The 26551-nt window shown below is 37.5% G+C and overlaps 2 protein-coding genes and 1 pseudogene across 2 annotated transcripts; 1 reads left to right on the forward strand and 2 right to left on the reverse strand.

The window, feature by feature from the left end:
- Nucleotides 1-255: 255 nt before the first annotated feature.
- On the reverse strand, nucleotides 256-21005 carry LOC113506491. Its single transcript, XM_026889331.1, has 10 exons — nucleotides 20774-21005; nucleotides 11692-11802; nucleotides 11256-11520; nucleotides 10841-10979; nucleotides 10575-10686; nucleotides 8510-8614; nucleotides 7289-7381; nucleotides 6094-6849; nucleotides 5578-6040; nucleotides 256-5506 (listed from the first exon to the last, which is right to left on the reverse strand). The coding sequence occupies exons 1-10, from the start codon at nucleotides 20933-20935 to the stop codon at nucleotides 5451-5453; spliced, it is 2262 nt and encodes a 753-aa protein (XP_026745132.1). The 5' UTR covers nucleotides 20936-21005; the 3' UTR covers nucleotides 256-5450.
- A 65-nt stretch (nucleotides 21006-21070) lies between these two features.
- On the forward strand, nucleotides 21071-24213 carry LOC113506493 (CDP-diacylglycerol--inositol 3-phosphatidyltransferase-like). Its single transcript, XM_026889332.1, has 5 exons — nucleotides 21071-21165; nucleotides 21899-21930; nucleotides 22015-22149; nucleotides 22534-22851; nucleotides 22939-24213. Exons 1-5 carry the CDS (start codon nucleotides 21071-21073, stop codon nucleotides 23088-23090), a joined length of 732 nt encoding a protein of 243 aa, XP_026745133.1. The 3' UTR covers nucleotides 23091-24213.
- Nucleotides 24214-24245: 32 nt separating this feature from the next.
- Nucleotides 24246-26482, reverse strand: LOC113506492 (annotated as a pseudogene).
- Nucleotides 26483-26551: the final 69 nt, after the last annotated feature.

Raw genomic sequence — 26551 nt, forward strand, 5'->3', positions numbered from 1 at the left:
TTTAGGGATGTTCTTCGTACGCCAAATTGCGATATCCTCCCTAACGGATTATTTATAGGCGGCGCCGTGTACATAAAAAATATAATGTTCTCCATTTTGTTGGTATGTGAAAAGAAAACAGATTTCGTTACGACAAGCCTATGGCAAAAAAGGCTTATCGAGTCCTGAAAAATGATTCAAATATTATAATTGTTAACATAATAATAAACCTGATAGTGGTGTGTGTCGGTAAAATTATTTTAAAAACAAAAGATATTGTATTTTCAACATTTTATTAAGAAAACGGAAACAGTGAAAAAGTACATAACTGTAAATTGCAGTTGGTTACAATATTGTTTATATAAACAAATGTATTACAGTTAATATCGGTACTAAATTTTTACTCTATTCTCATTCAAAAAGGAACATCTTTTAAAAAAGTACATGAAAAAGTTTTTGATCAAATAAATAATATTTTAGCGCTTGTACGAACGTAATAAAGGTCGTGGTTATTCTAATTTTGTATAAAAATAACATTTAACATCATTCTTTAATTGTAGAGATATTTTACACACATGTCTATAATAGGTACTAATTTTAATAACATTGCAAACGTAACTATTTATTTGCCACGACTGTTATGAATATTATTTTAATAACAAATATTTACTACATGACCAGTTTTCTAGAGCAGGCTTATATAATACGATAACAGTTCATTGGTAAACTACCAACAATTTAAATATTTAAGACGACGTTCAACTATTATAGAAATTCAATCATGATAATTTTAGATACTTCTATGAATTAAGCAGAATGTACGTTGAAAGCACGTGAGGCCCAGCTAAAAATCAAAGTATATTGATAACAGCATAATTTATCATGTTCCCGAATTTGAGATCAATCGCAGAAATCAGTCTCGTCTTCTCACTATTCATAATAAACTTCATATTCAAACCTCGGCGTTGTTTCGTTTACTATCACCAAGCCGTATTGAATTGATAATAAAAGATGGTGTGTATGAGGTGATAAAAAAAAGTAATGAGTCTTGTTATAGTTAATGGACATGGGCTACATTATTTATGTGGATCGTATGATATCTAATTACAAAATTAATACATTTCCAACAATAAAAATATTTTATTACCACGTAAAACGTTGAATTTATTGGATTATTATTGAGAGATTACTTTAATAAATGCATACGGAAAGAAAAGAAAGTTCAACGTGCTTACAACAAGCTGTGTTCTAAATTGAAAAAAAAAAAAACTGCAAAAAGTAATTAAACATTGAAAAGCAGACAGCTTGAGCATCCAATTTTTGTACTCTGTTTTACAGGAAATCCATTTTATCATAATTTATTGTAGCTTTCTATTACAAATATTTGAACGTCGTCTTATAAGTTTAATTAAACGTATAGAAGTTTATAATTAAAATGCATACACATTAGTAATGTTTGTTAGAAACGAACAGAGTAAAAACCTAGAATAATTATTAAACAGTTAGATGCAAAGCAGATAAATAAAATTTCTCATATTGGTACATATTATGATACAGAACGTTTGTCCCTCTGTCTTAATAAATATATCTTGTGCAGCCTTGTTAAGACATTATTCTAATTCCGTAGTAATCATGACACAGACTATATTTATTGAGACAACACGGCAATCGTACAAACCTTATTTTCAGCATTAATTTATTTATACATTTACACTTCGCCAAATAGCTTTCCTAAGCGTTATCACTCCATTACCTAGATAAAATAATTACATTTATTTTAGCTCAAGATAATTAATTTTAGCTCATCCATACTTTCATTATATTCTCTTATGTATATTTTTAGATCTCCAGATAATTTGCGTAAAAAAATATTCAAGTAGCTTTTAAATACAATAAAATTAACATATTTAAATGGTTATGTTTCTTGCGTAGAAATTGCAATATATATTTTTATCATTAGTTTGACGAGGCTCAGCGCCTTAGTCTCGCGGGTAAAACACGCCGCTCCGACTTTTAAATCCAACCCGAACTCGACCGTTGCTTGACATAGCGCAGAGATTCTATGGGTATCATCATAAGCCCATTAAACGCCGTGGAACGGAAGTGTTTGGCAACAAACAAATACATAATTACACAATAAGCAAAACGAAACACAATGACAACCATAAATGTACATTGATTTGAGAACTATGAATGATAGCAGCACGTGGCGCTCGGTCGGTCGGGCGTCGTGAAGCGGGTGTCCCACGCGCCTCTGTTCCTTGTGAAGTCACAACATCCAATCAGAGATCTTTTATCTACAACGTCTAGGATGCTTTAAAACGATAAAATTCCGAAACTTCTGCATATCTATCTATATACATATTTTACAAGGGAAAGAAATAATAAATAATTTCTATACCTTTGATATGAGCTTCCTCTCAGTACATTGATATCAATCTCAACAATATTAAAAAACGCTATCTCTCCGAAAATAAAATGAAAGTAATGTACACTATATTTACAATATTGTGGCCGTTCATTCTGATTTCGTTTTGTAACAATTTGTAGATCAACATCGACGTCAACATTCTGACGCAATATTAGAGGAGCTTAATTATATGCAAAAATAAAAATGAAATTGTTTTAATTTTGTAGTTTTATTGCAAATAACATCAAATTTGTTAGATTTTCATATGGATCGGGTCCAAGGTATAGTTAATTTCCTATTAACATGTCATGTCGAAATGCACATCTAAATAGCTTAAAATTATATGTTATATTATATACTGCCAAGAAATGACTAAGTAGCAAGAATTTATGGAAGACATGTGACCAATGTGATAAACTTATTTAACCATTTGTCCCTAGGCTTAGTCGACGCAGCAACATATAACACAGGAGTTTCAATTTCCTACAGTAGTCCTATTTATATTGACAACATTCATAACAAAAGCTAAGCTAGTTAGCGATTATATAACAGACCATCCAATTAACTATACCTTGCCTGCAAATCATGACTTTGTATTTCATAAAAATAAAAATGTGTATAAAATTCATAAAGGTATGAAATTTATTTTAACATATTTTTAGGTTGTCCAAGTACTGTTGTTTATTATGGTGAAATATTTTTGACAACAGAAAATCCTTTTATAGCTTAAAGGGGTTTAAATCCGAGGTCTCCCATTTACTGTTCTAGATGATTCAAAATTTTGTAATTTTAAATTGAATCTATTATGGCATTTTTACTGTGAAAAGGTATGCCAAGTAACCCAATATAAAAAGATAAGAGTAAAATCCAATACATGACTAATTTTATATCTTAGTAAAATTAGAAATGCTAATTGCAACATTTACTTTCGTGTGACAAGTATTATATTTTTAAAGATCGCATTGCAAAATTTAATTCCTAAAATATTTTTTAGATTTTCGTATCGACTAGTCTTGAGTTAATAATTATAAACCGTGCATTTTTAGTGGCTAGGATAACATCCACACGATAACATTCTACATTATAAATAAATCATGGGTGGCATTTCGTTCTCACCGTAACAAACAAAATGTTCCCGATCTCATGTCAGTTGTACAGAGTTTGTTTCGTATTAAGAGTTGTTCATTCTATGTAGAAATCTTAAAATCAATGTAGTTTCCTAGCTACTATAATGTCACGTGAGTATAATATTTTTTACTTTATGGTCATTTTACTATTTTGCATCATAATTAATACCTCACCTTATGTTCAGAGTGATTTATATTAACCATGATTATCTTAATTAGTATATTGTGTCACTCCATGAGAAAATTGGAAATTTTAATTTATAATGAGAGTAACTAAGGATGTTTCAGTTCATATGTAGTGGTTTTTGATCACTAGAAGACTACAATGAATTTTAAAACACTCCTTATTGACTATAGAGATTGGTTGGTCGAACTATATAATTTGCCATACACTCCATACAGGGCCTGCATGACAGCATGAATGAAGAATCCGCCAGGCAACAAGCACACGGCACGTAAGCGTTGGTTAACAACACAAATCTTCAAATACAAATTATTTTGGTGTTAATTTCACATAATTACTCCATACATTCATCTTCATCTTGATCATGACCTTACTAGTAAATATAAATTAAATGTGAATGATAATTAAACGTTAATTCCATATTTTAATAACGGAAAATGTCACGCAACCAGCGGAGATAATACATTACTTATGTTACATTAGATCCTTATAGAATATTGAAATAAACTTGCGAAAGGATTTAGAATTAAAAATAATAATCACTTTAGAAATAAGATCATGTTCAAGAGGAATTATGCCCCTTCATAATAATATGGCCAGTTACTCCTTATAAGATCTTCATTTTATTTACAGTAGTATCTAATGGTAAAACTTAAAAATATATAACAAAATAGACTTGAGTGGCTAGTTAGAAAATTCTACCAAATATTTGTGATTACAGCATAACAAAAGCATAATAAAAAATCAACAGAAACAAAATAATACATGCCTCTTAACTGGAACCAAAACTTGAGTAGTGTTTGTCTGGCGCGAGACGTTTGTTCCGGGCAGCGGCGCGGCTCGCGGGCCAGGCGGCCGCCGGCGCTACCCACACAACTAGCAGCGATTTTGTACTTGGCGATAGGACAAACCAGGAATTATTACATTTTACAACCATTGTCCATTCTCAACAAACTACTGGAGCTATACCGACAGCACCATCAGATTCTCATTTACTCTTCTGGTTGCATAGGATTCCTATTTGAATTCGAATGTGACATATACAGAAAAGATTTTTAAATGATTAATGATTTGGATTAAATAAGAGAAAATGCAGACAATGTAATCACATAGTGCTGAGTGACATAATCTTATGCTACAATTTCAAACACACAATGATGTCCTTTACATTTCTAGTTCACACGCATCAAAGCTATCCACGCGCCAGACCACAAACTTAAATTACATCATCCTCTAAATCAATTTTAACAAATAAAAGATTTTTAAAGTGCAAATTGGACTGTTAAATGCTTATTGCCACATTTACTTTTAAGCAAAATTAAATTAATTTCCAATGACAGTGATAACACTGGCTAAAAAGTGTAATCACTTCACATATTTGATAGTATGAACGAGACAACGATCAGAGTCGCAAAATAGCATCATACATTATAGTACACCGAGCGAAAGGGCGACCTCCCGCCATGTCCGCACTCACACCACACGGGCATCAACGATGCAACACGCACTTGTATCGTCACCTCCCTCTAAGTCTTTCGATATTTCGTCTCGAGGGCACTGAGGAACATTCATCATTAAATAACTTTTTTACATTTTTTTCCTTATATAAGCGGTAATAAGAACATTTTAGATCCAATCACCCGCGAGGATCGATCCTGTGTCGATCGAACCAGACTGTTGGGGTTCGTCCCACAATATATATATTCACGCACTAGCACGCAGACAGCAGGCGCGGCGGGCGACGTGCGCGCTACTCGTTGAAGTAGCGCACCTTGCCGCCGCCGCAGCGCACCACGTCCTCCCACGCTGAAACAGACAAGAGTCATGAGCCGCGGCCGCGCGACACGCTGCGCCCGCGGCCGCGGCTGCACACTCACCCGCGCCCACGTAGTCCACCAGCTGCAGCAGCGCCGCCGTGTCGGGCGGCGGCTCGGGCGCCACGTAGCGCAGCGCGGCGCAGGCGGTGCGCACGCGCACGCCCGGCTCGGGCGCGTCGCGCAGCAGGTCGCAGCGCGGCCGCCGCGCGCCCGAGCTCAGCAGCTGCTCGTTGATGTCGAAGCCGAAGGTGACGCCGTCCATGTCGCGCGGCCGCGCCGCCGAGTCCAGCAGGATGACGGGCGGCCGCCGGTCGGCCACCACGTCGGGTGCCTCTTGCGGCGGCGGCGCAGGCTTGCGCTCGCGGCGCAGCGGCGGCGCGGGCTTGAGGTCGCGGCGGCGGGCGGCCGCGCGGGCCTCCAGCGCGGGGTACCCGTCGGCGTCGCCGGACGCGTCCGCGCCGCCGTCGCCGCCCGCCTCGCCCGGCGCGTCTCCCGCTGCGTCGCCGGCGGCCGCAGCGGCACCCTCCGCATAGAAGTTGCACGATTCGATGAGATCGGGGATGTTGTGTCGTGTGCGCGCGATCTCAGCGTAAGAGGCATGCGGCGGGGCGGGCGCGGCGGGCGGCGGCGGGGCTGGCGGCGCGGGGGGAGCGAATGCACGGAGTCCATGTCGTCGTTGGAGTCGTTGCTGCGGTCGGAGGGCGGCGCGGACTCCCGGCGCGCGCGGGGGGAGGGCGGGCGGGCGCGGCGCGGGGCGGGCTCGCGGTCGTGCTCGTCGGTGCGGCGGCGCGGCTTGCGCTTCTTGGTGACGGTCTGGAAGTCGGTGAGCTCGGCGGCGGCGGGGCTGTCGGCGGCCAACTCGGTGTACGCGAGCGCGTCCCGCGCGTCCTCTCCCCAGGAGCGGCGCTCGGCCTTGGCAGGAGTGTTGTCGCCGCGCCGGTCCTTCTTGTCGCCGCGCAGGGGAGATTCTGCCACGTCGGTGAGGTCCTCGATCTTTGTTCGCGAGAGCTCTTCCAGAGAGGAGGCGCGCTTGATCTTGTTCTCTTTGTCCTTGCGTCGCTCGGTGGAGCGTTTCTTGCCACTCTTGTCGTCAGAGTCGTCCTTGTGCTTGACGCGACCGAGCTTAGGAGTGCGGCCGTTGTCTGCGTTCGATTCAATAAACCGTAAAAGTTCGTTAACATCTTTATCTCCTTGGTAGCCGTCAATCTGCTGGCAGTCAATAACAGTTTCATTTTTTGAAGACTTTTTCCTCCTTGGTTTTTTGTGTTGACTAGATCCCGAGAGAGGTGAACTGAATCCTTGTACCGAGTTGCCGTTTTCGTCAAGAGATTTCTTAAACAAAACATAAGTCATTAGGAATCATCAAATGATCAGACTATAGGGCAGGGTAGGCGAACCAATGGCACGCGACACAATATTTTGGGCAAGTCGCAGAATTAGGTATTTAAAGACGATCAATTTGATAGTATTTATAATTATCATTTTCCAAATAATCTGAAAGACAAAGTTATTTGATGGCACGCATGACCCCATTAAACTTTTTTTTATAAAAAATGCTATAGGGCAACGGGTAACAGGGAAAGAGACTAGTTATTATACTAACTACGATCGCGACAGTTTTCTGATTTGTCTAAAAATTACTATGTTACTATGTTACTATAATTACTCTTATGACTCCTCGTCAAGAAATGGATTTGAGTTCAAACGTTTTCGAGTATTATTTTTTATTCAAAAAGGCTATTTCTAATAAATAAAAGAGTTGATTTAAAACCTTGTAGTCGTCTGTGGCTGAAGAACCGGTAGAACCGTAGTTGGGTCGCGACAGTGGCAGTCCGTTGAAGCTGCTGGAGATCATGCTGCGAGGCTGCCCACACAAACAGTAACAACATTGTTATTGAACACATAATAGAATATACAATAACTACAAATCGTCTAATACAATAACATTGTAAGTTTTGCATTTATGTCTAGCTGGTGTATCTAGGGACTCTCAACTTCATCAAATGCTTTTTCTAACCAGCCATGCATTATCAGATAAGGCCTTATGACTTAATTTGACAGATATAGACCAAAATATTTCTGAAGCAAAGGTACATAAAAACACAGATAATATAAAAAATTTAAACCTTCGATAACTACCCAGGAAGCTCCATATCGAGTGTTCCTCAATAATCACTACACCATTTGCAAACTCATGGAATACACTTAGTCCCTACAAATAATTTCCACATAACATTTTATTTATTTTTCTTAACAAATGCTGAACTGTGTTATGACGTCAGAATACCCAAAGTGTATTCAAGAATCCAGATATCAATTTATATTTCAAAACTTATAAATTTTTCAGTATTGGTCCCATACTTATTAAATGAGACTACATAACTTACCATATAGTGGAAGGAGGCGTAAGAGTAAATATTTATATTGTGATGAATGTGATGATAGTCAACATGGCCGTATCGACAGATTAGATTACTTTTAATGGCCACTTTGAACATAAAGATTAAGACGCTCCAAAAGTAAGAACTTCATTTATGAGCTTATATTTACGCAAAATTAAGAACAATATAAATGTGATTGAAACATAAAGAAGAATTGACATAGTGTCAGCATTCTATGTGTTACGTGTATAGGTGTGGCGGCGGAGTCGGGCGCGGCGCGGCGGGCCTGAGCAAGGTAAGCGTGAGCAACAACCTGCGGCGGCGGCTCGGCGGCGCGGGCGCGGCGCCCACCAGGCTGGCCACGGCGCGGTAGCCCGCGCCCAGCTGCAGCGGCTGCGACCACACACTGTACCCACCCACCGCCCGCGGGCGGCGCCTCGCGCGGAGGTCACAACACATGTTACTTATAGTACAATACTATTCAAGTTATCAACAGAACAGATCAGAGGTTCAAACATTGCAGAGTTCATCGAAAAGTCTGCAAATGGTGTATTGAGAGAGCGCATTGCAAATGTTAAAGATACAAAAGAAAATGCTACGAAATAGTTCACCTTAGGATCGACGGCGACGGCCGACTGTGCCGAGGACGACGTCGTGTTGCAACTGGCCACAACCTCCGGTGTTGTGATGCAACTAAACGATATGGCGGAATCGACCTGTAAAAACAACTGGCTGTCACTAAAGCTCCTGATTAAATGGTATCATGCAAAATGAATTTAACAATTCTGGGAATCCTACCTCTTCAACCGGTGATAGCCGACACCCCCGGCATCGCCCGATGGGTTTTCAATAATATTGTTTTTAAAAAGATTTTGTAACAGTAGAACTTTAAGAGCATTTTTTATCAATGACTGTCTTCTCCTCAGTATCATTATTGACGGGACACTCTAGGGTGGTTGTTCTTTTTCCTCATTAACAAGGACTGGTTTACTATCATTATTGTTACTGTCGGATGTAGATTTAGTATTATCAGTGTAAGCTGGGTATATTAATGGCTGGGGCACGGTTAGAAAAATAAAAGAATTGTTAGGAATTTCGGCTAACATGCGTTCGATAACAGTGCCATCATCTGTAGCTTCCTCAGAGTTGGTGATCACGTCGTTATTCTCTGCAGACGAGTCGAACCACTCCTTAACTACGGCTGCATCAAGATCTATAACATCATAGACTACAAATGTCATGTCTGATATTTCAGTTAACTCTTGTGGTTCATTGCTGACACATTCATTAGTAGTAATTAACTCTTCGGGTATAATTTGTATGCATTCATGAGATTCTATCTCGTCTGGTATATTTTCTATTTCATGAGTAGTTATTATTTCATTTTCTTCTCCAGTTTCCTCCAATTATTAAGAGAATTTAGTAGCTCTTGTTGCGTAGCGAAGAAGTCAGCAAATGTATTTTTCGTTATATTTTCTGGTGATACGCTTGACTTGAATTCTGTTAACTCTATGCCATTGTTACTGTCAGCCGCTTCGGTCTGCTCAACTGAATCTGAAGAATTAACATTGGTTACCGAAAAACTAAATTTATTGTATTCTTCTACGGTATCTATACACTTAAGAATACCGGATTCAGTATTCAAATCACTAATAATATGTTCCGCGGTGTCATCTATAGATTCATTAACATCGTTACTAGTTGGAGCTAGTTTTTCATCCGAGTGTATTTCAATTTGCTCATCATTCACCTTATGTTTATTCGTTTCGGTAGGTGTTTTAGCTCTAGGAGTTTCTGGAGCCCGACCTATAGTCATAGGCCTCAAATTCCTAGGATTTATATCTGAGAGTGTAGGAACAGCTAAATTACTACTTATTTGTTTCCTATACTGTTTCCTTAACATAATATCATTTTCGTCGTGTTGATATTGGTCATACCGGTCATTTTTTATAATCCCACGTAATCCGTTATCTTGGTTACGCTTATTACTAAAATAATGATTATTTTCCTCAACCACATTTACTCGTGGTTGGTAGGAGAAAATGTGTTGTGCTATGATATTATCGACTTGATAGCGTTCAAAACTTTTGACAGGAAGCCTATTGTCCGGCATGGCGGTTTGAAAACAGAATTAATATTTTTGTCTACTACTGCATAGGTATTTAGGTTTTGCTTTCTTACTGTATCAGCGTAATACAAACACTGATCGTAGTTTGCTAGACCCTTATACCACTTATCAACATTGCTTGTCGAAATTCCAGAGCTATCTCTATAATTACGTTTACTAATAGTGTTAACAGAGAGATCAAGGTCATTACGTGGCACGCGATGAAGGTTTGTTTCTTCCATCGTATCCACATTAACGTGCGAAAATTCAGTGCTGCACGGGTCACTTATATACTTATTGGAAGATTTCAAGTCGACATTCAGATTATGTTCCAAACTTCCATCTTCGCGATCAGTCTTCTTAGGGAGCAAAGCGTTCATCAACTTTTCACTTTGAGGTATTTCTGGCTTGTTCTTTGGTCGGTTTCTTTGGTTCTTTGGCAGAAGGTGGCCGTAGAGCAGTCCGGGGTCTCGGCGCGTCTCATGCGCTACCTGATGGGGAGTTAGATACCTGTTTTGGTGTGTTTGATAGAAAGGGTGGGGTGTTAAAGCGTCAGGTGCGAAACATACCTGGTTGGATGCAGTGGTGGTGGTGACGGCGCGGCCTGAGCACACGCTGCCGCTGCCGATTTCCAACGTAGCGCGAGCCGTGTACGTCATCGGAAACATCGGTTTACTTCTTCTGTGAACAAATCTCGTGTAATACAAATGTAAAGCTTAAAACATATTCTTTGTTTTTTCTTTTTAATATTTTGCTCTGTAAAAGGTAACAATTATCATCTACATCTTAGAGGCATTAGTAGAGATACAACAGATGTGTGCAATGTGTTCCGTACCTGTTGAGAAGCTCCATCTCAGCCGGCGTGTTGGCGTCGCTGGCGGATACCCTCCGCTCGGCCAGCGGCGGGGGGTTGACGCAGCGTACCGTGGCCAGGTACCCCGCGCCTCGAGCTGGCTCCTCGCTCAGCAGGGACGCTGTGCACATAACACGACAATAAACACTAATCGTCTTCAGACGCATTATTGTCATCATCATCTGCACACATCTGATTTAAAGCTTGTCGTTTTCACAGACCGGTGTAATTCCACCTTGTGATGAGCTAAGTAATAAGTATTTCAATATTTAATTTTACATATTATTAACACAGTGCAGTGGTAATTACATTTACCCCTCAGAAGGGTAAACCGAAAATTGTACAAAGGAATTTTAATAATTAGTAAAATGTTTGTATGGGATGTGTGTATACTGACAGGTGTCGACGCCGGAGGGCAGGCTGCCGCCGTGGATGGCGCGCGCGGACACGTTGCTGTGCGCGGGCGCGGGCGCGTGGTGGCGCACGTGGTGGCGGCGCGGCGCGGGCTCGGCGGCCAGCGCGGCCACCAGGTCCTGCAGCGAGTTGGAGTGCGGCAGGGCGCGCCGCCCGCGCGCGCCGCGCCGCCCGCCGCGCGCCCCGCTCAGCGTGCGTGCCGCCGCCTCGCACGCCTGCTCGTCCTGCTCCACCTCCTCCAACAACTCCTGACAATCAAGACAGTAGGGATTCACTACATTGTTAATAAACACACATTTTAAGTTCAAACAAGAAGTTTTAATATTGAGACTCATAAAAGTTACATAAGCATCAGTTTCGCCTTTTTCATCATTCATTAATCCCAACCAAGGAAATTAAACGAAGTACACATAACTTACCTTAAATAGACTGCTTTTACCCTCTCGATCTTTAGGGCATTTGTATGTAATAGCCTCGTCCAAGAGTGCACGTAATTGTCCATCATCCAAAGTCTCTACATGTTTGTTATTCTGGAAACAAGAGAAAAAGAGCTATAAAATATATGTTAGTATAAGAGTTAAAGAAACGATAACTTTAATTACAATGTTTAATGTAGAAACTGAATTCAAGCATTATCAAATATGATTTCAGCGTAATCTTAGTAAGTTACAAATCGATGTTAATAAATATACTATTCAATATCTAAATGGAAGAATAACGTTATTGTAAGGGCTATATTTCACCGGGACACCATGGCGGCGCAACCAGTTGCGCCACCGTGGTGTCCGTAAGCTACCAAACTAGACACCATACAGACACCAGAGTCGCCACACTACACTGAAGATAGAGTCAAAATGGACGTTGAAGAGACAGCACTACTGCTGTATGTAAGTAGGAAAAGAGCGTTAAAGAGAAAAAAGAAACAGTGGTGGGTTCATCCTTATTTCGCTGTAAGAAAGGACAATTCGTTAACATATACGACGATCTAAGAAGATATCCGGATAAGTTTTTTGGCTATGTGAGGATGTCCTTGAGGTCCTTTGATGAGTTGTGTGAACATGATTTGTTGAAGCAAGACACAATATTAAGAAAATCAACCGTGGCGGCGCAACCAGTAACATTCTGTGCACGCGTCCGAGTTGGTCGCGCCGCCAAATTGGTTGCGCAACCAAACGGACACCAGGTGAGTAACTCTCTATAGAGCTGTATACATTTTGTTGGTAGCGGCGACTGGTTGCGCCGCCATGGTGTCCCGGTGAAGTATAGCCCTAAATGTAGGTTGTTAAAAGTGCAATGATAACGTTGTACATTATATTCAGTTATTGTTGGCTGAGGGCAGTAAACGACAAATTATCATTACATTAATGTCAAGGCTTAGAAAGTAATTACGGCCCCTCTTATCTTCCAAACAAACTAGTGGCACGCCAACGGGCATATACATCGATCTCATTACATAAATAACGTACGTTTCCATATGTCCGCAGTTTTATGGCCCTCAAAAATGTCACGGTATAGGTATAGATCAAGTAATTCGTATGCCTAGTTACCAGCCAATATACCATTGGCTTCTATGTTATTATAAGCTTTTCATAAAAGTTTCCCTTCTATAAAGTTATTGTTGTCTTGCTTTGTGACGTATTTGAGAAGTGCTAACCAGATTTTTCTTTACAGGTAATTTTAAAGAGGTAGGTAAGTATTCCCCGATAGGTTAAAGTCAAGGAGGTTCTACTGTGGGAATGTTCGTTCACCTTGGTCCAGTACATCTCACCAGGCACGACAGTCACGCTACTTACAAGTCACGGGACCATTCCAAGTGTTATTAGTTTAATTACTAGCTGTATTGAAATGATGCAAATATAATGAAGTTTGGGAGTGTTCGGAAACTATGGATATCTCTAAGTTATTTTGTTGATGTCATGCAACATAGATCATGAATAATCTACTAAGATAACACTAAATGTTGTCTATAGTTGACATATTCACTCAGAAGGCAATAATGGGCTTAAAATAAATATGCGTTGTCATGACGTTTTTTCTATGATACATACAAAGATATTACAACATCAATAAATGTCTGCTATTCGTTCGTTTGCAATAGGTAAACAACACAATTATTATATAATTCAAATGCTGGTTGTTTGTCATTATCATGAGTACCGTTTTAGCGTATTATTTTCGAACGTACGTAACGTATCGAACGTAAATTGTGTTTGATTGCAGGCGATAACAGACGAAATGCAAGGTCACGTTAAGTTTCATTGAATAAGTTAACAAAAACAAATTGGTGCTGACAAAAAAACTGCAATTGACGCAAGACTTTTAAATCTGTCGCCATATTAAACTATTTTACGAAATACATGGGAAAAAATAGCAATGTTTTATTTTTATAATAAGTGATAAATAAGCTTTTACCACTAGAGAAGGGTAGAATATTGACACGAGAAGTAAACGATAAACGAGCGTTTTATGAAAAGACTTAATGTACACAATCAAACAATGAGATGGCTTTTCGCATGGCACGCGACCGAATTGGTAATGTAGAGAAACAAACTGGTAATCAACGCTGAAGATAAAGCAGAGATAAGAGAACGTCACAACTGACTCCGTTATCTAGGCTGGTAGGTCACAACCAAACAGATAATATATGGAAAAATGCCAAAACGCTGACGACACCCACTAGACATGCTGTCTCGACATCATCCTCTCCAGTACATGCGTAAATAATTTATAAAATCGATTAGCTTTTATCATTCATTAGATTAATATTGTCATTAATTTATTATTGCTTAGACAAAGTTTAATTAATTACTGCAAGACTAACTTGTTGCTCAAAGCCTAGTGGACATTACTTAAGGCTTGCGAATTAGACTACAATTTTTTTCTACAATACGCCGTAAATGTAGTTAAACAATATATTATTACCACACACGGTCTTTTTATATGCCTAGATCAAACAATCGTAAGTGGTTCACTGTTATTATGTGAACAAAAGCTTCAATTTTATTGTGCTTTCCCGTAAGTCAAAATTGTCGAGCCGGCCTAGTGACCCACTTACAAACCAACGAGCTTCAAAATATAATTTAATTTCATTTTGATGACATTCACGGGGATTCAACAACAATATCACATTAATTGCATCGCGATGTCTTCTTTTTGTACATATAAAAGCAAACACAGCAATGTACGACAGTAATGTGTTTCAAACTTTTCTAGGCACCCTACATTTTACTTTTTAATCTTTTACGTACGAAGGAGTATTCTGCCATCCCCTAGTTCATGCACCTAACTAGAAGAATTCGGAAGTCGGATATTACTGACAAAAGTTAACCATTAACAAGCTAAAGTTTCGGCACCCCTTGATACAGGAACATTGCAAACTTCAATAAATAGATTTGCTACGCGCAAACATCAAGATGATACAAAAGACAGAAAGCCAATAATTGCAGAGTTCCATCGGTAAAAGGATTGACGTCATGAAATCTGTGCGTTGTACAAGCTCGCTCGGGCTCTCGGGAGAGGTCAGGGTCGGGCCAGGAGCGGCGAGGAGACGGGATCGATGGCGCGCCCTTGTCCCTCCTATTAACTGCACACCCACTAGATACGCGACACACAATTTCGTATCATCGGGGCACTTGTTGCGCTTATAAATCTTGATAACAGAGATATGGCACATTTTATAAATTCTTGGAACTTGTTTCACAAAAGAAATCTTTCGCACCGTGGTTGCCTTGCTTAAATATTATTTATTAGCTGATAATGAGTTCATAATTTGAAGCGTATTTTTTTAGTTAATTCTGTGTAAGTTATAGTAGGTATAGCGTTAAGTCAACGCTCTTTAAATTAGAGCATGCAAATGCTTACCTGCAGTATTGTATAGTGCCAAATAGTTGTCCGGGTTCTATGACTAAAACGTATATTTCAAAAGCTATGATTTTATTAAACTTTTACCGGGGCAGGTAGACTTAAAATTATCATATGCGTACATTGTTACAAATGAGACGTTAGTAATTAAATAGACAATTATGTTGAAATAACAATTAGCACTTTGCAACTACTCACTTTCTAATTCTGAAAATGAATTTATGTAAGCATCATTAATTATTTTTAGACAGCTGAAATTAAGCATTTACCTGACAACATATCGTTCGTTTGTATCATGGTTCGTCTTTGACATTATAAACGAACTTTCTTGCTTTGACGATTTCAAAATGTAAACAATGAGACAATAATTTCTAACGTAACGAAGGTAAGAAAATAATTCAGTAACCAAAACTCCCGCAGTTTAACCGCAATCAAAAGTCAGCACGGATTGCAACACGAGTTATGTAGAGCATGCGGTTAACACTCGGAGGCCAACATTCGTAGACACTAATTACAGGCAAACCCTTCAGACATAATTACCGTCGAACACACGTGAAATACTGATCAATTTTTATTAGACTAGAATAACCATAGCCAAATGAAGCTGCAAAGTCTACAGACACACTCACACATACGACATATAAAGTAAATTGTACAAATTAGGTAACAATATAATTACATTCGTATCGTAACATCCTAAAGCAACAACTCTGTAGGCACAAGAGTTTATTCAACAAGTGCCGTGGACTTCGGAGTACTGAGATAGATAACACGGTATATTTTTATTATGATAGCGAGACAGATGTTAGTAATCATAACAAATAATGGCATGAGAAACATATTAAAAGAGCTCATCTTTACTAAACACTTTGAAGTATGATTACGAACCTATACATAAGATTAAATGTCACAACTACAGTGATGAACCTGAATGTCGGATAGTAGGAGTAGGTCCGTTTCTGTTCTCGTTTAGTAAGTACAAAAACTGTTATGTAATTAAAGACAAAAGTAACAAATTGGAAGTGTCCAGGACAAGGTACAACGGTGATAAAAATCGGTCAAGGCAACGAGGCTTTTACGAGGGACGAGCGGCGTAGGCGTGAAGTTTTAATAAAAACATAATGCTTTAGATACTTATTATACACTGGAATTAAATTTCCAATGACCTTTATATCAACCCTTCGCGGCTAATACCGTTTTAAGATTTGATATGGGCAGATTGTTATTAAGTTGAGGAAATACATCATGTGGTAGTCCATACGGCTTTGGTAGTCGTAGTTTCTACAAACCGGACGGCAGACGTCATGTTTTGCAAAATAACGATTTTTGCTAAATTGTTTAAATCCAAAAAAAAACAATTTAATCCAACAAATATATAGGCCAAAAAATCCGCAACCGATGACTAATTGGGGATTTCTTTTTCCTTGAGCCATTGCTTTCAGTATCCAGGATCTAGTTCAGACACCTTAAAAAAATATTTATTGCTCGTAATAACTGGCTACATCACGCAACTACTGAAATATCTACTTCATTTGAATGCTCTTCATTTAATGACCCTTTTGCCGACATGTACGAGTCTCACAGAGTCAGCTGTTATCGATCTAGATCACTCTAGGTTTATTAAGAAAATATTAAATCCATAGTTTTGTATAATGTTTGTGTTTGGCTAACATAATGCATTTGAAGTATGCTTTAGACAAGCCGGTTGCGGTGAGAGTGTGCAAGCGGCGTCTGCGGCGGCGGCGCGCCGTGACGGAGGCACAATGCGGTGCCCGAGCTTCCGTTACACGGTCAGGCCACACGGCAGGCGACGGGCGTAAACCAACACCGGCGACTGTCGCCACTATTGTCACCGATCCGTACCACATTGCTACTCTTACAGCAGTCAGAGTCCTGCTCAAAGTAATCTGTCAACTGAATCGGTTTAGCTCAGCTTTAAGGTATCATATTAAAAAGCAGATACCCCTTCTGCTTAGGCATAGGCACCAATAGATAATTAAACTTCATTTTTCTGAAATCTGACAGGAAATACAAATTCCGCCGTTACTTATTTTTATATAATTGAAATGTGCTGTTTGCATGCCACCCGCTAACTATCTCTTTTGGAGAAGATACTAAAAACTATAAAGTAGCTTAAAAAACACGCGATTAGAGAAATGTCGCTGAACTGTTATTCGGTGCGGTATACCTACAATTTGCACAAAACGTGTCTGGTTTTTCTCGGCTAACTGATCTGCAGTGATACTATCTACAATACTTTCTTTTTTTATCTCGTGTTGGGGTATCGTTACATTTCAATAGATCGAAATTAAACTACATTTTTAACACGCCATATATGACAGGATGAGTGGACAGCTGCGTCTTTTGAATACCATTTATAGTGGTACCATATGCTGTCGATGCAGACTGAGAATCTGCGCACTTCAAAGGATGTTGATTTGATGACGTTGCTTTACTTAGAAGCCTAAAGCGTTTCATTTTTTTGCAACGTACCGTTATTACACCTGGAGCGCAACAGCGAATAAACAAACAACGAAAATATCAACACTGAAAATATTATACGAAGAATATTGTAATCTTATTGTTCCTCATTAAAACACAACGGTAAATATCGTCTTTGTAACAATTATTTCAGTTCGTTGAATTTTGCTACACGCCGTGATCAGTGTATAACTTTTAGACTTTGTTTATGGATATTTGCTTTTTCAGGGACCATTTTGGAAACTTTTTCCTGAATCCATAACGGGTAATAAATGTGTGATGTGCTCTGAACCTTTTAATTAACCACTTCAAACACAGTAATCATCTTACTGCTTAACGGTTTGCAGGACTCTTACTGATATTTATGAAAAAACCGAGGCTTTTTTTTATGCCCCAGATTTTTGCTATAACACTGTAGGCCAAAGGTTTTCAAGGGATTAGGACACGATTTATTAAAACATAACGGTATCGGAAGTGAGTCTATTTTAATAACATGAAAAAAGTAACTTCCGGCTAACGCTTGACGCACGCCTGTACCCCGCTCACATATCAATGGGTAATCCTACGAATGTCGACAATTCCGTTTTGTCTGAGTGGTGATTACTGACAATTATGATAAATATAGATAACGGAGCGTCGTGGTGGCCTAGCGACAAAACAAATTTAATCGTATTGTTAGTAATACATAGGTATCAGTAGTAGTAAATATCTATTGATATAATGTATTTTATCAGTGAAATTTTATTTAAACTGCACAATTATTTATGAGTTGCAAAATATTACGAGTAAACAATTACTTCGCTAAATGATGATGGGACACAATCGTCATTATTCCGAAATAGGCTTTCGAAGGGTTTGTCAGGACTAATGAATTACTGTTTTTATTAAGCAAATAGTAAATGACCTTCGATACCCGACACCCGCGGCTCAACGCTAATAGGATAGTGAAGCAGGAAAGCATTGATATGAGTCGCCTAGGCTTGTATTCCTTTGTAAGCTGCTAACACGGGTAGGCAGGGAGTGGATAAATGTAATAGACAGACAAACAGCATTACAAACTTGTCTCAATCAATATTCGACAGTCGGATTGGCGCAACGCCTGATATTTCGGAAGCCTACCTAAAAGGCTTGTTTGATACATACCCAAATAGTTCTTCTAGAGACACGAAACATTATGCGAATAACAACGCTAAAATAAGCCCAATCACGTTAGCACACTAAGCTAAGAAACAGGCTACTTAATATTGGTGTATCAGATGTCCTAATGTGCACAAGCAATTGCTGTAATTGTGAGGGTATGAGATAACCGCGGCAATAAAAGCACTTATCCAATAATTCTCAATATTGATTAAATAAATAAAAGAAACCACTTCCTGATTGTGTTCAGGCAATTAGGCATATGTAGTGTACTGCATAAAACAAATACTAAGAAACACGATTACAACAACTTCTTACAAGGTCATTCACATATATAAGCTTAAAAGAATCCAATAACTGTTATAAGAAATTAGTTTCAGATTAAAATCATGTCTACATTACATTTTTAACCAAATGTATTTTTTTTCTTTCTGCTTGTGATTATTGAATCTAATTTGTTTGAAAATGGCGTCTTCTATTTATCATAACTGCTACCTGTTGGTTGTCCTATCATGCTGATAATTAAAATTTGAAATATTTTTTTAGCTTGAACAAATTTAACATATATTAATAAAAGAAAATTATGTTTCTATGTTGAGTGCTGAATTACTGGATCCATAAGAAAACTAAGATTTCATATAAACAGTGGTTTTTAATTATTTACTCTTGCATGTAGTCCTGTCAAAACAATGAGCTGCGGAGTCAGCCAAGCCCTTTCCATATAAAATAGTGGCAGAATCTGTCAGAACCAATTGTATATAAGTTTGATTAAATTAAAGAAATTAAATACACAATTCTTTTTTATGCTTTTGTTACCTTCTTCAGTAATAGTCCATGTTAGTAGTGCCCATTTATGTATATAATTGGTGGGTAGGATTAAAAAATATTTTTATATGGAACAATGAGATTAACATTGAAGTGCTCTGGATCCTAGAAATGCTAATAGGAAATAGGTTACTCAATACTTTTATTAAATTTTATATTTATTCTTAAGTGGTAAAAACTCAAAAGCCTGTACTAAGTAGGATAATTGCTAACCATTAACCAAGCCTGGAACCTTGTTGTAACTAACCATTAGGACATTTATATGTAGTCTGGTATGAATGCTCGCTAGACTATTCACCCAGATCTAAAAGGATATTCTTCTTTTCTTTGGACCTTAAGCCATGATTGGTAGAACTTCATGTAAAGGTTTGTGCAGTATTTGGCAGCTAGGCAAATAGGAACTGCAATCACATTTCCTAATACTTTGAACCCTTTATTTATTAATTTTCTTGCAATTTACAAATTCCTATAAATATTCAAAGCTTGAATAACTATGTACATAGATACATACATTATAGATATTCACAAAAATTATCCTGGAACTAGTATAAAAATAATTCAAACGGAAATAACAGCTTTACAACTTCTTTTATAAATAATAGGGGCTGACAAATATAATGCACATAATCTACTATTGTGACAACACTACAAGAAAAGGTACTTTCTAGATTTTCAAGGTAGCTGTTGCTAATAAAGGAAAATGTTCAATTTTCTAAAAATATTTATAAAATTGTTTTAAAAGCATGGCTTAAATAGAAATGCTATTAGATACTAAAGACTTGTATTTAATATAATTAAAAATATTCAAAATTGAGGTAAACAGATCAACTTCCTTGCTTGATTTGATTATTTACTACCTACCTTTGTAGTAAAGCTACACATGTGGTTATAACTACGTAAATTCACTGTACCAATGCAAATTTAAATTGTCGTGTAAAAAACAATTTTAAGTGCATACTCATGCTTACTCTATTCCAGATAAAATAATTATAATTTTGACAGCAGTGTTATCCTTCGCCATTTTCAACCTACCTACTTTACGAAACTTATTAAACAGGATGTCTCGATGGTGACAAAAATAAAATATGATAATTAGTATTTTATTGCTTAGAAGATTAGTGGCCCAATAAAATATTAATCGACGAATAGGTATGAACACACAGTAAAATCAAAAAATGGCAGCAGAGATCGACTTACCTCAACTTCAACGGCTGCAACCGTATTTGTTGGTTTGTGGTCTGAATTTGTATGCTGGTCGTTTACTAGATTGTGTATAAGTTTTGAATCTTCAGTGGATATATTTGTAGCACTTTTATCTGGGGCTTTAGGTTCCTTATCATACTCCGGCGGAGGAGCCATCTTGAAGGAAGAGCAGTCAGATGACACAAGTCGTATGACTTTCGCACACCAAATTCACTCTATACCCCGACAAACCCGTATTTCCACTTACTAGCTATTAAATGGAATCATGATGAGTAGTTTAACTACAAGATAATGAGAGTTCTAACCATTTGCAAAAACGGATTCATCATTTTCGACAGATTCCGACCAACATTTTTAACTCGACTACAAGAACGCCCTCTAGCGAGGTGAATTTCAAGATTTTTCACAGATTATGCAAGTGCTAAATCAAGTCAGTCAGTTCCATAGATTATATTTATAGTCGGTTATTATTAAAACAGATTAAAATAATGTGCATTACGAAAAAAAATGCGTGACTGCAATCTAATAATGAAAAAAACGGTGATATTTATTGGAAAAACTTAAATTAACCGTAGCAAAAAAATGGTGACGAAAGAAAATTGCCACATTCCAAGCCCTATTCCAAAATAAGCTAGGTAGTTTGTTAATTTTTGTGTCAACTCATTTTGTAGCAAAGTTCATCCAATATAATTAACAACATCACTTAAACCGAAAAACGGGCTCACAGAGACTGTATTTTTCTGTAAAAAAACTTTTCATGCTCTTTAACTCAGAATTTCGATTTTGTTGATTCTTTCTTTACGTAAATAGCTGTTAGTTAGCCACTTATCAAATTCATCAAGTTTGGCTCAGTATTTTTTATATAGTAGGATGCGTGTTTTTGTTGTTAACAAAAATAATTAAATAGGTACATATCAAAGATTCTCATAAAAAAAATTTGTCAAATCAGACCGAACTTTTTGTAAATGACGTTTTGTCAATTTAATAATTTCTACTTCATTCATTCAATCGTTCCTATTCTATTAGCTAGCGGTGGGGCGCTACCTGCGATTACATACATAAACTGAAATTTATTGGACTATTATTGCAGAAACAGTTTGAAGATGACTGAAAGTCAAGAAAATATTTCCTCTTTGTTCCAAACATAATTGGTACGTTTGTTTGTTGCAGTTGTAACGATATTTGTTATTTGCGCAACTCATTCTAATTGTTTACATTATAATTTTATGTTCCAGGTTTTGGGAGAGTAATCCTTGCAATTATATCATTTTATTTTATGCCGACGCACTGCATATTGGCGTGTGTCTGCTATGTTACCTCGGCTTTGTTAGATGCTATTGATGGGCATGCTGCAAGATATTTTAACCAAAGTAAGAAAGAGTTTTTATGCATCATTTAATTAAATTACCTTTTATCTATATAAAGTAAACTGTGTTGCGATAAAAGACATAATAGTAATGGCATGATAAACTTAATTTAAACCTTAAGTAACCAGTGATATACTATACTTTTTATCTGTTGTGCCTTATTAAGTATGGTTTTGTAATAAATTGTAATTGATGTACTATAACATATACAATTATAGTTTTTACTAAGTAGTGCTTCGCAGTGGAAGTATTAATATCGCAAAGATTTCAGAAGCAAAATCATCAAATTTGTGAAAATGTATCTGAATCTGGTTTTGCAGTAAGCAAGTAAAACCAGTGATATAATATCTATAGTACATAATAATGCAGAGTGATACATTGTTTCAGGTACAAAGTTTGGTGCTATACTGGACCAACTTACAGACCGTGCAGGCACTGCTTGCCTTATGATGACGCTGGCAACATTCTACCCTCAATACACATTCTGGTTCCAAATATCCATGGCCATAGATATAACATGCCACTGGTTATACCTCCACACTGTTACCCTGCAAGGCAAAGCTTCCCACAAGTTCATAGACATGTCGGAAAATCCCATCATGCGCATCTACTATACCAATAAGACTGTATTGTTCTGTATGTGTGCCGGCAATGAAGCTTTTTATGCAGCCCTCTATGTGATGTATTTCTATACTGGACCTACAGGTAATTGAATAATTTGGTCAAAGAAGTTACATTTAATAGTAAAACTTGATCTAAAATATAATATGTTGTTTTGTTTCAGTACTTGAGTTGGACTTTTTAAATTGATTGCTATTATCTCAGCACCAGTGGCCATAGTCAAGGCAGGCATATCAGTGCTTCAAGGTGTGGTAGGAGCTTTAAACCTCTCTACCATTGACATCAATGAACGAGCTAAACTTGCTGAGAAACAAAAGAATTAAACACTCCATTCTTTTTGAACAAATAATTTCTAATTGAAACTTAGTTTTCTGACTAAATAATATTTTAAAAATTTTGACCTCATCCTTTATAAATCAAGTAATCGTAAAGCATAATTTTATTATTAACAAAAGTAACTAGTCAAAATAAATTTATATTGTTACTAATTTGCTTTTTATATAGAGCAAGTGTTTAAGTTAAGGTTTTGTTATATATTTACAAAAGTACTTTTTATTTTTATTTTGTATGACATTTTGCGCAATAGGCTTCCAGTTTTCGAATCTTAAATTACCTTTCGAATATTATAAATGTTGTTTGAAAAGTGTATATTACTATCTATTGGCTTGATAGTAGACAACTTTAACAGAACGGAAGAAGAAAACTCATGTTCATTTTAAACATAATTGTTGTTAAGTATATACATTTGATTATTTATAAACCCACGGCTATGGTTTTTTTTTAAATTATCGAGTGTTTAAGTGTACCTTTAGTCAAATCTTAGTACTTTGCCCTGTATTAACCTTCTGAAGATATAATTGATAACTTCAATGACCTGACAGTCATACAATGTCAATGTTCATAAAATATGAACATTTAAATAAAGGTTAAATAAAATAAGAAGAGGTATTAAGATTTGAGGGAGGGGTGGTGGGAACATATTAGTTGTATGTCTGCTAGTTATTGTATATTAACTTCGTAGTGTTGTGTTAGCTTTCCAAGAAAATCTAGTGTCTGCCTGAAATATGCATTTTAACAATTTATTGTTTCAAGCTCTCAGTTAGACTATACATTCCAACCCTTAGGCAGATAAATTTGAACCATATTATTTATACAGAATTGGAAATCTTAATTGTTAGGACATCACTCAATTATCTTCTCGAATGTAAGTGTAAAATAAGAATGTACTAGTAATCAACAAGACCACTTAATCAGTTGCTAAGGATTATACAGTGACAGCATCTCAGCAGGGCAGCACTGATACAATCATATATTTTATTATTTTGACCATATATATTTACCAGCATTTATATTGACCATTTGATTCGAACTTGCAGAGTACACTATGTATAAGATATTTGGCATTTAAATGTATTGATGTTGACCCCAATAAAGATTTAAAAAGCATTGATGTATTTTAATAATTTAAACATCTGTAATTTATTAGTAAATATTTATTTATTAAGTTTGTAGTAGTGAAACATTAGATAAAGCTAAAGCTCATTCGTTTCAAAACGAAAATAAAATGCAATGAATTAAAACAAATGCTGTTGTGTATAAAGTGAAATTAATACCTTAGCGTAAATTATTAATAACAATGTTATACATGAAAATAAGAGGACAGCTGATCCCAAAAATGATACTTTATAGTAATTTCAATTATCCTTTCAGACTGCTCATACCTGCTCTCATAATTTCGTCAACAAGGAGGAGGTTGCTAGCAATAACAGAGCAGGAGTTAAGGATTTGCTTTTTAACAACATAGTTGTCAATGATTCCCAAATCAGTGGGCTTGATGGCTTCACCTGTGCTCAGGTCGAGACCAATCGGATCGGGGCTCAGACGGGACTCTTCCTGCAGCTTGACTATAGTATCCTGCGCGTCATAACCCGAGTTGATAGCAAGGGTTTTTGGAATCACTAGTAAAGCTTCAGCATACGCCTGGATACCGAGGCGAGACTTTCCCTTGACGGTGTCCTTATATTTCAACAGTTCTAAGTTAGCTTTAATCTCAAAGGCACCAGCGCCAGGAATAACACATTTATCTTCAATAGCATTGTTGATAGCCCTCAGACCATCGCGGACAGCGTCCTTGATTTGCCCAGTGTGTGCTTGTTTGGTCCCTTAATAAGAATAGTTACAGACTGAGGGTTCTTGCACTGTTCTACAAAAGTATATTTTTCCTCGCCAAGGATATGTTCGTAAACAAGACCAGCATATCCAAGGCACTCCTCGGTAAGGTCGTCGACGGAATTCATAGCGATACCGCCGCAAGCTAATGCAAGACGCTCCATGTTACGTCTCTTGGCCCTACGCAAACCCATGATACCTTCTTTGGCGAACGCATCCAGTGAGAGAGGGTCAATGCCTTTCTGGTTAATGACGACGAAGTTCTTGTCTGTGCCATCACACAGCTTCTTTTTCAAAGCAACAATCTGGAAAAATTAAAAATTATTATTGAAATCACTAGTATAGATACAATTTTTTTTTTGGAAACCTTCCATGTCTTTTTCAAGAAAAGACTGTAAAACTGTCTTTAATCATTACTGAGACTGCAGTTGGAAAAAAAATGACAATTAACCTTCTGACTCTCTGGTCAATAAAATCACGCTCAGCAGAAATTAGCTTCTCCCTGTCTTCAGCAGATTTGTAGAAAATCCAGAGTTGACTTCAGTCTTCTCATACTCCAAAGAAATGTTGCATGTCAGGATGTAGGCATTCTCCACACGCTTTGGCATGTCAGGGTGGCGTGTGCCGTGGTCCATTACCAAACCTATATAAAATAAAATTATAAAAATCAGTAGCTATTTGGCGCCTTTGATGCTGTCTCAGATGGCATGTTCGAATGCCATCTACCTAGGTATGGCAATAAAAATGAAGCCGAGCTTTCCCAATAGAAGCCTTTCATCATGTTTATTATAATAATATGTTACCTTTGATGAGAGCGTTTCAGTGGAAGTCTTGTGCTGCATCTCCATGATCTCCACCATGTGCAGGTCAGCAGGCTTGTCGGCTGCGGATGGTCAGCACTGCGTCCACACAGGCGTTGGTTGAGTACCTCTGCTAGACTAGGATGTACCTAAGCAGATGTAATACAGTTTTAAGTCTGACTAATATTATCAAGGTGAAAGTTTGTTTAGATAGATGTTTATTACTTTTTCATGGACAAACCACTGAAAAAATTTGGTACACATTTAGTTTTAACTTGGATTAACTTAAGATAGTTCTTTTTCCTCATGTTATGCTACAGTGACATGGTTTTCAACATTTAATAGGCAAAGTGGCTAGCAACAGCTAGTTTCTAATAAAAGGTTAACCACTTGACTAAATGGTCACCTCAGAACAATATAATATAATATACTGGTTACTGTTAACCAACATAACATTGATTAGTTTTATTGAAGACAGTCAATTTTGAGTGGTCTAGATTCAGTGCATAATTGCTTACAATTGAGTAACAGTGAAAGCACACTACAAAACATACCTTAGTCTTGAGTGCAGTGCGGGTAACATCAAGTAAGTCCTCCCTCTTAGCTTCAATAGGGATTTTGATTGATTCAAGAACTTCCAACACTTTGTTGCGGGCAACATCAAAGCCTTCTGTTAGAATTCTAGGGTGAAGACCTGGAAAAGTAAAAAAGAGATAATTGATTACAGCTTGCCAAAGTGGGGATGTTTTTTATCATCCCTATCAAGTTCCTCAGAAATCACAGTTTAACCTCCATCAGTGTTAAAGGCTTATCTG

The sequence above is a fragment of the Trichoplusia ni genome (assembly GCF_003590095.1).
Source record: "Trichoplusia ni isolate ovarian cell line Hi5 chromosome 18 unlocalized genomic scaffold, tn1 tig00000542_group17, whole genome shotgun sequence".
NCBI classification, from domain to species: Eukaryota; Metazoa; Arthropoda; class Insecta; order Lepidoptera; family Noctuidae; genus Trichoplusia; species Trichoplusia ni.